This window comes from Polyodon spathula, chromosome 44, assembly GCF_017654505.1.
Source record: "Polyodon spathula isolate WHYD16114869_AA chromosome 44, ASM1765450v1, whole genome shotgun sequence".
In the NCBI taxonomy this organism is placed as follows: Eukaryota; Metazoa; Chordata; class Actinopteri; order Acipenseriformes; family Polyodontidae; genus Polyodon; species Polyodon spathula.
In genome coordinates, this window is record NC_054577.1 from 3,382,619 (window position 1) to 3,397,618 (window position 15,000).

General features: G+C 47.4%; 2 protein-coding genes across 2 annotated transcripts in view; both read left to right on the forward strand.

Moving 5' to 3' along the window:
- Positions 1-6: 6 nt before the first annotated feature.
- Positions 7-6,038, forward strand: LOC121305688 (zinc finger and BTB domain-containing protein 38-like). Its single transcript, XM_041237380.1, has one exon. The coding sequence runs from the start codon at positions 36-38 to the stop codon at positions 3,966-3,968; it is 3,933 nt and encodes a 1,310-aa protein (XP_041093314.1). The 5' UTR covers positions 7-35; the 3' UTR covers positions 3,969-6,038.
- Positions 6,039-10,601: 4,563 nt separating this feature from the next.
- The window catches only part of shbg (sex hormone-binding globulin), a 5,657-nt gene continuing 1,258 nt past the window's right edge, over positions 10,602-15,000 (forward strand). Inside the window, exons 1-6 of the mRNA XM_041237450.1 lie at positions 10,602-11,002; positions 12,431-12,552; positions 12,815-13,004; positions 13,425-13,598; positions 13,934-14,090; positions 14,616-14,758. Of these exons, the coding sequence (XP_041093384.1) occupies positions 10,907-11,002; positions 12,431-12,552; positions 12,815-13,004; positions 13,425-13,598; positions 13,934-14,090; positions 14,616-14,758 (882 nt within the window). The 5' untranslated portion in view covers positions 10,602-10,906. The remainder of the gene's footprint in view (positions 11,003-12,430; positions 12,553-12,814; positions 13,005-13,424; positions 13,599-13,933; positions 14,091-14,615; positions 14,759-15,000) is intronic.

Genomic DNA, 15,000 nt, shown 5'->3' on the forward strand with positions numbered 1-15,000 from the left:
GCGGTATTCCGGTACGCCACCGGAACTTCCAGAGGATGGACCTGCTTGCGGAGGAAGACCACTTCATGAAAGTGGTGGACGGCCACATTATCTACTTCTGCACGGTCTGCGAGCGCTCCTACATGACCCTGTCGAGCCTCAAGCGACACTCCAACGTGCACTCCTGGCGCAGGAAGTACCCGTGTCGTTACTGCGAGAAGGTGTTCGCCCTGGCGGAGTACCGGACCAAGCACGAGGTGTGGCACACCGGGGAGAGGCGCTACCAGTGCATCTTCTGCTGGGAGGCCTTCGTCACTTACTACAACCTCAAGACGCACCAGAAGTCTTTCCACGGCATCAACCCTGGCCTGATCAGCAGCGAGAAGACGGCCAACGGTGGGTACAAGCAGAAACTAAATGCCCTCAAACTCTACCGCTTGTTGCCCATGAGATCCCAGAAAAGGGCTTACAAAACATACAGCCAGGCCCTTTCTGAAAGCATCCTAATGCCTTCCCTGACAGCGCCTTTGGACAATGGCCTTCCTGAGTCTCCGGGTTCTGAGGGGTTGTGCTCTCTGGGTCTGCGCCCGGAGGGTGCTGGGGATTATATATTTCCGGCATCGTTGGACCCTGACACTTTGGAACAAGGGGAAATACCCACCGGTCCACGCAAACGGTCTAGTCCTGCCATGCATGGGATAAGGGAGGGGGAGACAGACGAGGAAGCAGCAAAAACCCTGCCTGAAAGCAGAACAGGTTTTCCAAGCGCGGATGGTTCTGTCTCCACAGTTATTGCGTACGGTCACCCCAAGCCCTCTGTGATCGTGCACGGCACAGCTGTCTCCTCCGTTATCGTGCACAGCAACCAGGTTGCATCGACGTCCGTGAACAGCAGCAGCAGCTGTCCGAGTCGTCACCCCTCGTCCGAACCCTCAAAAGTCCCCCCACCCATCAAGAAACAGGTCCTGAAGGAATACATCCAGTCCCAGAAAAGAGCTTCCAGCGAGGAAACAGAAGAAGGGAGGAGAAGCGTACGGGAAGACAAAAAATCACAGAAACCTTGCAGGACCTCCGCCAACGGCAACAGCGTCACCTACGTGGCCAAGCCGGCATACGTGGGAGCATCTTCAGAGACCAGAGGCGGTGCCCCCTTGTGCCAGATCACTGTGCGCATCGGGGAGGAAGCCATCATGAAGAGAAGCATCTCTGAAACGGACCTGATGAGGGACAAGGGTTCCCCTGCCAACAAGACCAAAAGAATGGACCCTCTCCACAAGGAGACGAACCAGCACCAGCACCAACACCACCACCACAACAAGGAGACGGACCAGCACCAACGCCAACACCTACACCACAACAAGGAGGCCGAGCCAGAGAAGAAGAAGAAGAAGAAGAAGAAGATGAAGAAGTGTAAAGCGAGCAAATTGAGGGAATACAATTTCCGCAGGGAGGTGAGGGAGGAGGAGAGCGACCAGGATGCCGAGGACAACCTGTGGCGGCCTTACTACACTTACAAGCCCAAGAGAAAGACCCTGCACGTTCAGAAAGTCAAAAAACCCAGCTGGAGGCGGAAACTCCGATACAAGCGATCGCTGCGGCTGATGAAGAGGGCAGAGAAGCTCTTGGGCCGAAGCTTAGACGAGGGCGGCGACTGCAAGCCAAGCGCCGGTCTTCAGGATAAGCGAGGAGTGCCCAAGGAGGAGGAGGAGGAGGAGGAGGAGCAGGAGAATTTCAGCTGCCACATCTGTGAAGAAACCTTCCCGGATTTCCCCTCTCTGGAGAAACACGAGAGGAACCACCGGACGGGCAAGGCCTTCGAATGCATCACCTGCGGCAGGCAATTTTCCAGCGTGAAAAAGCTGGACAAGCATGAGCTGACCCACCTCATGGAGTTCGTATGCTTGCGGTGTCAGGAGTCCTTCAGGAACAGGGCGCTCATGGAGGCGCATCAGAAGACGCACCAGGCTGAAGGCGAGAACCGTTTCCCCCAAGAGAGGGAGCTTGTCACGGAATCCAAAGAAACGGGCTACCCAGAGAAAAGTAACCTGCCCCGGGTTGGGAGAAGGCCATCTGTCCGGCACACCTGCACCTCCTGTTCCAAAGTCTGCAAGACTGTAGCAGCACTGGGGAGGCACATGAAAAGGCACGAGGCAGAGAGAGACGATTCAGCAGAGCCTGGACCAGAACTGCATCCCACAGCGGAAGCAGAAGCAGAAGCAGAAGACTTAGACCACGATTTAGAAGCAAACAGAGATCAGTCTAAATCTATCCCTGTTATTAATTACACCACATCAGCAGCGGACGAGACAAGCGACAGGCTGGCCGGCGCAGGCAGTTACGCACCTCAATGTGACGTCCTGGGAAAAACTCAGCTTCAGTCTGACCAGGCAGTGCCAGCACAGCTGTCTGAAATATCTTCCAATAATGAACAACGAGTCCTACAAAATCCTGGCTCAAGTCCACGGGGAAGCAAGATTGTTCCCCCGCCTGGGAGCCCGGAAGCTGCACCTTCGGCCAGGGCTGAGGTTCCCAGCAGTTCGGTCCAGAGTGTTCTGGTTCTGAACGGCAGAGACTGTTTGGACTCTTGTCAGCAGCAGGAGGCTGTGACGCCTTATAGGGCCATAAGAAGCCAGGTGGGGCAACCTCAGGGGCCGCTGCTGATGACCACAGAACACCGCGAGCCAGGACCGCGTTCTCAGAGTTATAAACATCAAGATGAGTGTACGGGCAGTGCTACACCAAGACCCAACGCAACTGCCGAGGGAACAGCGAGATCAGATGAAGGAAGCAATGCTCAGAACAACTACGAACAGGACACTGGCCCATACAGTTATCAAAGCACTTCGATGATGTCACACACCAGAAGGGAGGACGACGACGACGGTCCCCAGAATCTGGTGATGTCACACGCGGGACCCAGCCCTCCTCCTCCTCCTCCTCATGCTATGGAGCAAGCCGCGATGTCGCGCGCGCGAGAGGAGGCTTCCGAACGCGGCGAGATGGAATCGCGCGGGCAGGGAGAGGCTCCTGCGCGGGCGATGGTCTCCCACGCAGGAAATGAGGCCCCTCTGTCTGCACTGATGATGTCCCACCTAGCTAGAGACGCTCTTCCTGCACCAGATCTGCTGAGAACGCACATGGGAAGGGCTGCAGCTCCACAGGAACTGACGATGTCACGTAACGGGAGATCAGAGGGGCTGACGATGACGAGGGTGCCTCAGAAAGAGGAAACGCTCCCGGCAATGGAATTCACTAAGACTCAAACCACTGCAGGCACCGCTAACACTGCCACTGCTGCTGCTGCCCATGGACGTCTCATGCCACAGACCACCACTTCCAACAAGTGCCCCCATAAAAGGATCAAATCGCCAACCCTGGGTGCAAACACTCTGGCGCAAGAACTGCTGAAGCCTCACTTGGGGTCCAAAGCAACCATCCAGGACGTGGCGAGGATGGTGCAGGAAGACCTGATTCCGCAGAACCTGATGATGCCCCGTGGAACTGAAGACAGCGTGCGCGCTGAGAATCCGCTCGCTCCCTGCCAGTCCGAAGAGCTTCAATACTCTGCTCCGCAGGATCTCCGCATGGCGACAACTTTCCCGGTTCAGGAGTTCCCTCTGCCTCTCCTGGCGCCCGCTGGCTGCCGAACCAGCAAAAAACACCAGGAAAGCCCCCTGCTCTCCTACCCGACCGCTGCCATGCAGTTTGGCGACCTGGGCAAGATGTCTAGCGGTGATCTGGCAAAGCTGCCTTTTTACCCGGACCCCTACCAACTGCTCTACGGGCCCCAGCTCATGGCGTACCCTTACAACCTGGCGGCTCTGCCCATGGCTTTGAACATGGTGGTCCCCAGTGAAAAAGGGCAGCCTCTGCCATTCCTGCCAACCCTCTTCAGCTATGTGAACCCCTGTACGGGGCTCGTGCAGGAGCCCCACCTGCTAGCTAAATCGAGCAGGAGGGACGACCACCGTGACGCCGCAAATCAGTAGGTGATAAAGAAGAGAGACGGCGATCTGGAGTCCTGTCGGTCGACCCAGAGGGTGGACCCATTCTCGCCCGCCGGCCTCTCTCCGTTTACCTCTCTGCCCTTATTTGTAGTAGTCTGTACAAGGTTTCAGCCGATATAAACTGTCCTTTCGAGGCACCCTACAGTTAACTGGGGTTGTGTGTGCTTTTAGTTCAACCTGCTTCTCATAGCGATTGCAAAAACGACTGTTTAGTTTTTTTGAGTTGTGTTTTTTATTTTTTTTCCAGAGAAAGTGAAACCCATTATGTGTCCCTTATCTCTACACCGGGACAGGTTGATCTTCTGTAGGCTAAAAAAGGTGTAGTGGCATCAAAATCCTACCTAAATCTCTCTTAGTAGCTTCATCTATTCAACTGACTTGTGTTTCACCAAGGAAATTGACAGTGGTCGAACACAAGTTCCCAATGAAACAAGGGTAACACGAAGCAGTCAGGTGTGTTTTTTCGCAAAGGATTGCTCCTGAAAACACAGGCATGTGGATGGAGGGTAGTCTACATTCAGTGAAGTGAGACCTTCCACAAGCTGATAAATTAGTCTAATAAAGATGCTACCAAAACAGATTCCCATTCAGAAACCGATCGATTTTCACTGGATACCTTATTTATTGTATTAACTGATGTTGCACATCTTTGGGGTTTTTTCTTTTAAAATAATAATAAAAAAAAAAAAAGGTTTACAGAAACGAATGCTGTTGGAAAGTTTGCAGACTGCACTAGCTCGAGACAGAATGTGCCTGTTGGGTTTGGAACAGTTCATGAGAAAGTCTTAAAAACCAAGGAGCAAAACAGACGAAAAAAAAAATGCATTCCATAAAAAATGATCTCCAATAATGAGAAACAAATATATATTTTTCACTCAGCTCAATTTTTTTGCTCCCAAACCCCCAAGGCAGCCACAGTACAAGTGGTATCATACAAATGTTTATTTCATGTTTGCCAACCAAAAAAAAGCAGTATTGTTGTCCTTCTTCGTCAACCAAAAAATAAAAAATAATAATAATAATAATAATACTAAATTCACACCGCAGAAAAACACTGCAGAATGTAGATTCCACAGATCTTTCTTGTTTATGGAAAACAGATACTCCCGTCTCAAAATTTGTGCTTTAAAAGGAGTTTTCTCATTAGCACTGGTAGTACTATCCCTGGTCATCCCTTCTGAAGAGCTGTTGGTTCTTTGCATGTATTTTCCACCTCGATAAGATTTCAAGAGCGAAGCTATAGATTCGACGTGGCTGCTGCTGCTCCTGCATACCTAATCACATCCTGTGCTGTAGGTCACACTCACTCCGACGACGACCCACAGCTAGACGCCAGGATGCAGCAGTTTATCGATAGCTTTGTATCTGAAATATTGGAAACATTTTAGTTCAGGTGTTTGTTATAAGAGAGCAAAACCATACAATGGATGAGACAGACATAAAAAGACAGACAGACCTGAAAAGTTTAGCTGTTAAACCGATTATAAACAATAGCGACAAAAAAAAATAATAATTGTGTAATTACTATTTCAAATCGTATTCTGTAAGTGTTAACAGCATAATTAATAACATGTTTTCAGCGACAAGGTTCAGCTCTCAATGCAATAAAAGGGAGAACAGCGATCATAAAAAAAAAAGTCAATTTGAAATCCTTAGTTAGACTCTCATAGAGGTGTACTGTAGTTTCAACAGTTTTTTTTTATTTTAGTTATTTTTGCAGCAATGTGAAACAGTTTGGAAACTTGTCTGAGTATTATTTCATCCTGAATACAAACCCCCCCTGATCTTAGTTTGAATGCACTGGATTCTGAGACTGGGTACTGTGAAGAAGAAGCAGCTCCACGTAGCTATTCAAACCAATCTCCAGTTTACCAAAAAAAACAAAAAAAGAAAACAAAGCGAGGCAATTAGATGTATTATTTTTTATAACCTTTTTTTGTGGTGTTAAAAACAGGTTAACATGGTTTGTGTACCACTCTGGCCAAAAGTTTAGCATCAACTACAGTTTTAGGATTGAGACGTAATTAAAAAAAAATTATATATATATGAACATACTTTAGATATTTTATTTAACATCATGTAATCAAAGAAACTACAAAATGATAAATCGCAAAAGTCTGTACCGGAAGCCATAATAGCAGCATAGTAGTATTTCATGTTTGGAAAAGTCACATTTTTTCATTGTTATCAATTTGTCAATTTGTGGAAAACTAGCAAGCAGCGTGCGATTCGATATGTTAACACGATCCAGCAGGATTCACTCGACTGCATGAGGCAGAATCAGTTCGTTCTGTAGAGGGGAGGCAAAGCTTTTGGCCAGAGCTGTAGATTTCCTGGTATTGACCAGGGTCAAAAAAAAAAAAAAAAAAAAGAAAAAAGCTAGAAATATTTGTGCGCAGAAGTACTTACCAGGGTTTGAAGGGCAGCCTGTCTCATACATGTAACCAAAACATGTTTAATTGAAATCTTATTTTATATTGCGTGTTTCTGTTTGAAACCTATTCGTTTATCTATGTGTTTACTGAAGCGGGGAGGGGGTCCTGTTTTGAATCCAGGATTTCATGTTTTGATGTCATTCCTGTATCTGTCAATACTGCACTTACTAATATTTTTCTTTCAAAATAATACTTTAAACTTTGCTTATATATATATATGTGTGTGTGTGTGTGTGTGTGTGTGTGTGTGTGTGCGTGCGTGCGTGCGTGCGTGCGTGTGTGCGTGTGTGGGTGCGTGTGCGTGTGTGCGTGTTACGGTAAAAGTGATTATTTGGTAAATCTCACGTTTTACCAGTAACTCAATATTTCCCAAGTAAATAGGTTGCTTTTTGGATATTTATCAAAAGCTTACTGGTAAAGGCGCTTGGTTATTCTTGAGATTTATTGGTCTCTGCAGTAAGGCGTAATCGTGTTTATTTCGGACGCTTACCGTTTTACTTGTCGGCACCAGTAACTCTTGAGAGCTGCTGATATTGATATTTTTCCAGTGACATGTGCGCGAACTCCCTTTCCCGCGTTCCAGGTTTCCGTTTCCGCTGCCCAGTGCTACTGAGTTACATTTCCAACCCGCACGACGCTGTCACTGAGTTCAGAGCCTGGAAACGACGTTTTAAACTCTCGGGATTACAGGCCAAAAGCAATGTAAGGACACAGACAAGCCTAACCCTGCCCTAGTTTTCTGTCCTCTACATTGTCAAAATATTCTGAACGGGGGAAGCATATTAGCGCTGCTAATATCCATGATATCCGTGCAACGCTAATATTTTTCCCCGCCTCAGTATTTATTTATTTTTTTAAGTATTGTACTGATCACACCTACAGGTATAATAAAGTCAAGTGATTCTAGCGAACAGACTAATTCCAATATAGGTCTCAAATGTGTAGTTTTGAAAAAAAGAAAAAACAGAACACGTTATTCTAATCCGTTCCAGATTTCTGTTATCCGTATTGGGGGGGACCACTAGGTCCAGATTACGTTTTGAAAAACCAGTGAAGCTGTCCCCACCCCTTCTTTCCTGTCATTAACCAACCACATGCTTCCCCCTGTTGACTGACATGCTTTGCAGCCAGTAGCGTGACCCGGAAGACACTGCTGAGACGAAATGATCCAGGAAGTGCAAGTATCGCAGATCTCCTGAGAATAAGGCATAGCAACTCAGAACTTTCTTTTGAACTTAAAAGTCGGACCTGCCTTCACCTTTCTCTAGGTGTGTGTTTTTTCAAAGCTCCACATTTGAGACCGTGAGGGGAGGGCAAATCATGGAAGCTCCTCGGAGCAGGGGTTGGGGCAGTAGAAGCACAGACTGATCCTCGGTAAGAGGGTTTACGGTCGCTGTGAGGGTAGCAGATTTAGGCAGCCTTGGCGGTCTGGTGGTTCAAGAAAAGGGGGCTTGATACCAGGAGGTTTCAGCTCAGCCATTGACTCACTGTGTGAGAGACCCTGAACAAGTCACTCCTTGTGCTCCGTCCTTCGAATGAGACTTAAAACAAACGAGGTCCTATTGGAAGCGACTCTGCAGCAGCGGCTGTGATAAAAGCGTCCGCTAGATGACTACTTCGTTAATAATTAATAAGAGCACTTCCTACCTGCAATGTGCCGCACTTTATGTGGTTCTGATAATGATCTGTTCCAGGAAACGCGGTGTCACACTGTTTTTCCTCCCCGATTAGCCAAAAAGTACCTGAGACGATGTCAGTGTGGGGTGAGGGTGCAGGATGGAAACAGCACACTGTATTGTGTGTGTGTGTGCATTTATATACTGCATATATACAGCTCTGGCCCAAAGTTTTGCATCGTCACCATAGAGAATGAACCACCTCTGCCCATATACTTAAATGTGACATTTCGAAATGTGTTAGTGTTATGGCTTCTGGTAGGCGAGATTATTTTGTACTTTCTTTGATTGCATGACGTTAAATCAAATAAGTGATGTTCGTATAGTTTATTTTTGTTATGTCTTAATCAGAATCACTGCTTCTATTGGAAGTGTGCTGGGAGGAAGGGTGGGGGGATGTGTGGCTTGTCGACTGAGGCGATCGCGCACTACTCTCTCTGTCCACTAGAGGGGGGTGGTTCCCAACCCTGGTCCTGGGGGACCCCGTCTGTGTGCTGGGTTCCAGCTGAGCTCTCAATTACTAAACTAAACCCTTAACTGAGTTGGTAATTTGCTTAATTAGACCTTTTTAATTGTTTTCAGCTCTTAAACATTTGTAAAGTTAAACAGCTCTTAAATTTGACTATTTAAGAGCTGGAAACAATTATACAAAGTTCTAATTAAGCAAGGTTGGAATGAAAGCCACCTGGTTGGGGAACCCCAATGCACTAGAGAGGGCCCTGGGTATGGGAGCACTGCTATCCAGGTACAGATGAGATTCTGGGTGAGCCTGTCATGGTTCTGTCCACTAAAGGGGCCTCTAGGGTAGTGGCTGTCCATCTGCTAACCGTCTGTGTTTATCATAGATCCTTTCGAGTATTTGTTTTGCAAAACTGTTGTCCGAAAAACACACACACATAAAAAAAAAAAAAAAAAAAAAGCCAGTCGCTTCTCTCTGTCGCAGTATGTTTGTCATTTTCTACTGAAGTGTGATATTGATGAGGTTATTTTAACGGTATATGCCTCTGCAATGTCGGTAAGTGTTCTTAGAAGTTCGTTAGAATTAACGAGCAGACTTCGTTCGCTGTAGAGAGGGGGCTAGAGTCCTGATGCTCTTGTTCGATCGGTGATTGTTAAGATTATAAAAAATGAATGAAATAGCAAAACGTGTGTAATGTTTTTAGTTATTCCTGTGCACTCTCTTTTGTTGGACTGACATTATTAGGCTTTCAAATAAAACACAATAAAACACTGTTCTGTGGATAAACACAAAACAAAAAAATCAAAAATTGTGTCTAACTGTTTTTATTGCTGTGTGTGTGTTTGAACGCTGGCGAAAGAGAATCGTTTCAAGATAGAGAGAGAGAGAGAGAGAGAGAGAGAGAGAGAGAGAGACCGAGAGAGAGAGAGAGAGAGAGAGAGAGAGAGAGAGAGAGAGAGAGAGAGAGAGAGAGAGAGAGAGAGAGAGAGAGAGAGAGAGAGAGAGAGGAGAGAGAGAGAGAGAGAGAGAGAGAGAGAGAGAGAGAGAGAGAGAGAGAGAGAGAGAGAGAGAGAGAGAGAGAGAGAGAGAGAGAGAGAGAGAGAGAGAGAGAGAGAGAGAGGAGAGAGAGGAGAGAGAGAGAGAGAGAGAGAGAGAGAGAGAGAGAGAGAGAGAGAGAGAGGAGAGAGAGAGAGAGAGAGAGAGAGAGAGAGAGGAGAGAGAGAGAGAGAGAGAGAGAGAGAGAGAGAGAGAGAGAGAGAGAGAGAGAGGAGAGAGAGAGAGAGAGAGAGAGGAGAGAGGAGGAGAGAGAGAGAGAGAGAGAGAGAGAGAGAGAGAGAGAGAGAGGTGAGAGGCTCTCTAGACTCCCTCTCCTCCTTCCTCTAGACCTCTCTACCACAAAGCAGCACACACACACACACACACACACACAATGGGTCTCGCTGACACCGAGAGAGAGAGAGAGAGAGAGAGACTAGGAGCTTTTAGGCCTGAAAGCAGACAACCACACACACACACACACACACACACACACAATGGGTCTCGCTGACCCCCCCTGCTGACTCCCTTTGAAAAACTCTGCAGCATTTGTGAACTGCAAAGACCACCAGACCCCCCACCAAAAAAAGGCCAGTGATTTCAGGAATCGCATTTAGAAGATTTAGATTCAGTGAGAAAAACATACTAAAAATCTTTATTTATATGAACATAATTGTGATCTTTTATTTAACATCGTGCAAATAAAAAAAAAACCTACAGATCACCACATAGCCGAATTCTGAAGGGGACCGTGCCCCAAAGGGTGCTAACTGAATTGATAAGCCAATGACAAAAGTTTCAGATTTTATGTTTCCGTTACAAAAACGTCATGTCTGGTCCAGTGATTAAAAAAACAGATTCATTACCAGGAGGTCCCTGGTTCAAATCCCAGCTCAGCCACTGACTCCCTAGGACTCGTTCAGCGACTTAGAGGAACACGACGGGGAAACCCCACTCCGCAATAACATTCACTGAGACACCGACTACATATCAAGTGTTACCAGTCTCTTGTAAAGTGCTTTGTGATGGTGGTCCACTATGAAAGGTGCTATATAAAGATTACTATTATATGGAGAAGGAGGGAATCAGTTTTTCTTCCTATGCCCTGAAGTGTTAGGAGTTAATAATACATTGGAAGTACAACCTCAAGTCCAGAGTCCCCAGTTCCTCTCTCCTCTGTCCCTGGGAATCGATTCAAAATCAACAGATTTTTTTTAAGCAAACAAAGAGAAAATATAAAAGCATTCTTTTTGATTCAAGAAAGGCATTGAGGCAAGAAAGGAAAATCAAAAAAACATCTAAACAGCTCTTAACATGCAACGAATTGGGGCTTTATCGTGGCTGGTGGTCTTCTTGGCTGTAAGAAGCTCAGGTTTGTTACAAGATCATCGTGGGATCCACACCGAGAAGGTATGACAGAATGACCATTATTCGAATCAAGTGCCGCATTGCTAAAATATTTACTGGCAGGCTTCCATGATAAATCTCGTCTAAAGATAAAAACACAGTTTGAAAAAGAAACAAGAAATTGTTACAGGAAAAGCTGTGTGTGTGTGTGTGTGTGTGTGTGTGTGTGTGTCAAAGTCTTCGTGACAAATTGTTAAATTTGCACAAAATAATATTAAGCCTGCCCTGGACTGGAGGGAGCCCCCTTTCTCTTAGGGGGGTTAGGGAGGGAGGGAGCCCCCTTTCTCTTAGGGGGATGAGGGAGCATTCCAGTCTCCATACCAATGTTTTAAAAGTTGATTACAGAAATGAATCCCAAACATTTTCCTTCCTAATAACACGGATCTTGCCTCATCTACAATTGAATTGAATAAATCAAATGAATAAATCTTCCAAAACAATACCAGCCTCTGTATGTTTAAAAAAAGATAGCTTAAAATATACAGGTAGGGGAGGAAACGCATTTAAATTGTCCCGTACAACAAGACAACTGACAAGACAAAGTACACAAATTAAACTCTAAACCATTATGAGTACATACATGGTGCAATTTCGTCATTGTGCCGCTTTTCATCTTATTTCACAAATTAAAAACTGCATGTTTACATTAAACAAGCAAAATTAAAATAAACAAATAAATAAATGTGTAGCTAAAAGTTCTAAATTATTAAAAAAAAATATATATATATATATATATTTTTTTCTTTCTTTATTCATTTATTTACCCTATCTAAACTGGAGGCTGGCTGCCACCTTGCCCTCCACTAATTCCTTTTCTTTTACAGCCCCAGACTCTCCTCTCTCCCCCTCTCTATTTTTCCTCCTTCAATTTATCATTTCTTACCCTCTGAGAGTTTTGTGTTGTCGTAGTTGTTGTTGTTTTCTGCTCTATAAACGAATTCTCTCTGCGGCCTCGTTTGTTGCGTTTTGGCGCAGCGCTGCCAGTTGGTGGCGCTGCACGCCACGGGAGGCATCACGGTCGGGTTTATGGCGCCACCTATCGCCACGGTGCCATCACGTTTTGTTTTTGACAGAAGCAGTACGGAGCAGCTGTCTACCAGCAATTGTATAAATACACTGATGTCTTTTACCAGATGTTTTAAAAATTCTAAAGTTTGTTATCCTTAAAGTGATCTCTTTTAACATGGAGGTTAAGTGACCCTGAGCAAGTCACTTCACCTCCTTGTGCTCCGTCCTTCAGGTGAGACGTAAAACAAACGAGGTCCTATTGGAAGAGACTCTGCAGCAGCAGCAGCAGTTGTTGATGATGCAGAGTTCACCCCCCTAGTCTCTGGAAGTCGCTTTGGATAAAAGAGTCTGCTAAAAGGCTCGATAATAATTCTCTGAGCGGGGGGGTCTCTTCCTTGCTTTGAATCCCGTGTCTGTGTTCAGGTAAACGGCTGTGTTCGTGCGGGCCAGCCTGCGCGGGGACCCCCGCTTCTCAATCTAGGGCAGAGATGGGAGGGAACGAAGCCCTTAGCTGAACTGCGGGTGAACATCTCTGAACTCACCAGGTACTGTCCTTTACCAAGCGTCTTCATTTAGCGTTCCTAAGGAAGGGGGGAGCTTTAAATGGTTGTTCTATCTTGTTTGATCGGTATTTGTCTAAGGAACGTAAATTTGGCTGAATGGTTTCAATAGGGCACAACAGGCCGGCTGAGTCACATGACACATCTCCCCTGCAGCTGTCCGAGTCAGTCAGTCCCGTCGAGACAGACTTGCTCCGAATGGCCAGTGAAAGCAAGGCTTGTTCTTCTCCTCCCTCCCCTCCCGCAGCGTCGAGTCCTCCTTCGAGTTCCGCACCTTTGATCCGGAGGGACTGATCATGTACGGAGACTCCCAGGAAGAAGGGGATTGGTTCATACTGGCTCTGCGCTCCGGCATTCCCGAGATGCGCATTGGAAAAGCAGCGGCCAGCGTGACCGTGTCCGGGGGTCCGATGCTGAACGATGGTCAGTGGCATCGGGTACGTGTCTGTGTGTCTGTCTGTCTTTCATTTCAGTAACAGACTTCATTGAGGGGAGCTCTGAACCCCAGGACTGGGTGCAGCAGCAGCAGGGCTAGTGTGAGTTTGTAACCCTGCTCAAACTCCTGGCTGCTGATCATTGCAATATTAATAATAATACTAGACTCCATTGAGGGGAGCTCTGAACCCCAGGACTGGGTGCAGCAGCAGCAGCAGGGCTAGTGTGAGTTTGTAACCCTGCTCAAACTCCTGGCTGCTGATCATTGCAATATTAATAATAATACTAGACTCCATTGAGGGGAGCTCTGAACCCCAGGACTGGGTGCAGAAGGGCGTGTGTGAGTTCCTGACCCCAGGACTGGGTGCAGTAGGGCTTGTGTGAGTTCCTGACCCTGTGTGAGGGTGTGTTTCTCCCCCCAGCTGTTGCTGAAGAGCACGGGAGAGTTCATGGGCCAGTTTGTGGTGCTGGAAGTGGATGACAAGGTGATTCTCAGCGTGGGGCTCCATTCCCGGGATGCACAGACCCATCTCACCGGACACATGAGGCTGACCCTCGGGGGAATGCTGATAAGCCCCTCGGAGCTCTTCATAGAGGTCAGTAGCCAGCCCCAGACCCTCCAAACAAGGATCTCCAGTGCTGATCGGGCAGCTGCTTCTGTCTGCATTGTTCTCTAGGAGTGAGGTAGAGGCATGCCTTTTAATTCATGAAAAATACTGAACTGTCGGTAAAGATTAATAAAAAAAAGTGGGGGGCTCCCCCTCCCCTCACTCCCCTCCTCCCTCACTCCCCTCCTCACTCCCCCCCCCTCCCCTCACTGGAGTGAGGGAGAGGAGGTGGGAGTGAGGGTGAGGAGGGAGTGAGGGGAGAGGAGGGTGTCTCTCTGACAGTGTGCAGCACAGAGCTCCTCAGCCCCTTGCCTCCTCTCCAGCTGGTCCCCCCGATGGACGGCTGCATCCGCAGGTGGAACTGGCTGAACCAGAACTCCTCGTGGCTCCAGGACCTCTCCACCTCCAAGCCCTGCTTCGAGCATCTCTCCAGCGGCAGCTACTTCTCCGGGGCTGGGCTAGCCTCCTTCCACAGCCAGGGTGAGAACACACAGCTGCAGCCAGACTGCCCCACAGCTCTGCACAGCTCAGCCTCTAAACCAGGGGAGCCAGACTCAGCTCCTGGAGAGTCTGCTGTGTCTCCTGGCTTTCGTTCCACCCCGAGCTCTCAGGGACTCAGTTGTCTAATGAGCTGATTAACTGGACAGGTTTAACGTTTCTCTCCAGGTCTCCAGAATGTTTCGCAGGTGGCGTACCTTGAATCAAACCCAAAGAACCTGCCCACCCCCTGCTGGTTATCCTCTATCCATTACCGCTAAAAACACCCACCAGCAATGAATTCAGAACTGCTGAAAGAAACTTCCTCAAATTCAACGGCAATCGCTTCCACTAGAAGTCTTTCCCAGTGTCTGCGCGACACCGAGAAAGACTTGTAGCCGTTTTCTTTGAAACGCCTGTCTGGGAATGTATGTAGTTCCTTTTAACTCTTTAAATGTATTCGTTTTTTTTGACCTCCAGAGGTGAGAGGCGGGAGTCGGTGTGAATTTTTCTTTTGTATCCCGTCAGATTTTCCTCCTGGAGACGTGGAGGACTGGGTGCTGACCGTCGAGATGACAGTTCGGCCGGACGAATGGAAAGGGACTCTACTGGTCATCGCCTCCGAGGACCACCGGCCTCTGCTCACGCTGACCATGCACGAGAAAGAGGAGGCATATAGATTATTTTATACCTGGATTTTCCCAACTGTACAGTTAAATAAGGCTGCCATTGGTAGAATGGGACCACAGTGTGCTAACTGTACCCTAAATGATCTTCAATGGCAATGCAGACAGACAGTAGCACTACAGTGGTTCTGTATTATAATGAGGGGCAATGGTATCACAAGTATAGGGCAGCTGCAATGGGATGCCATTGGTAGAATGGGACCACAGTATGCTAACTGTACCCTAAA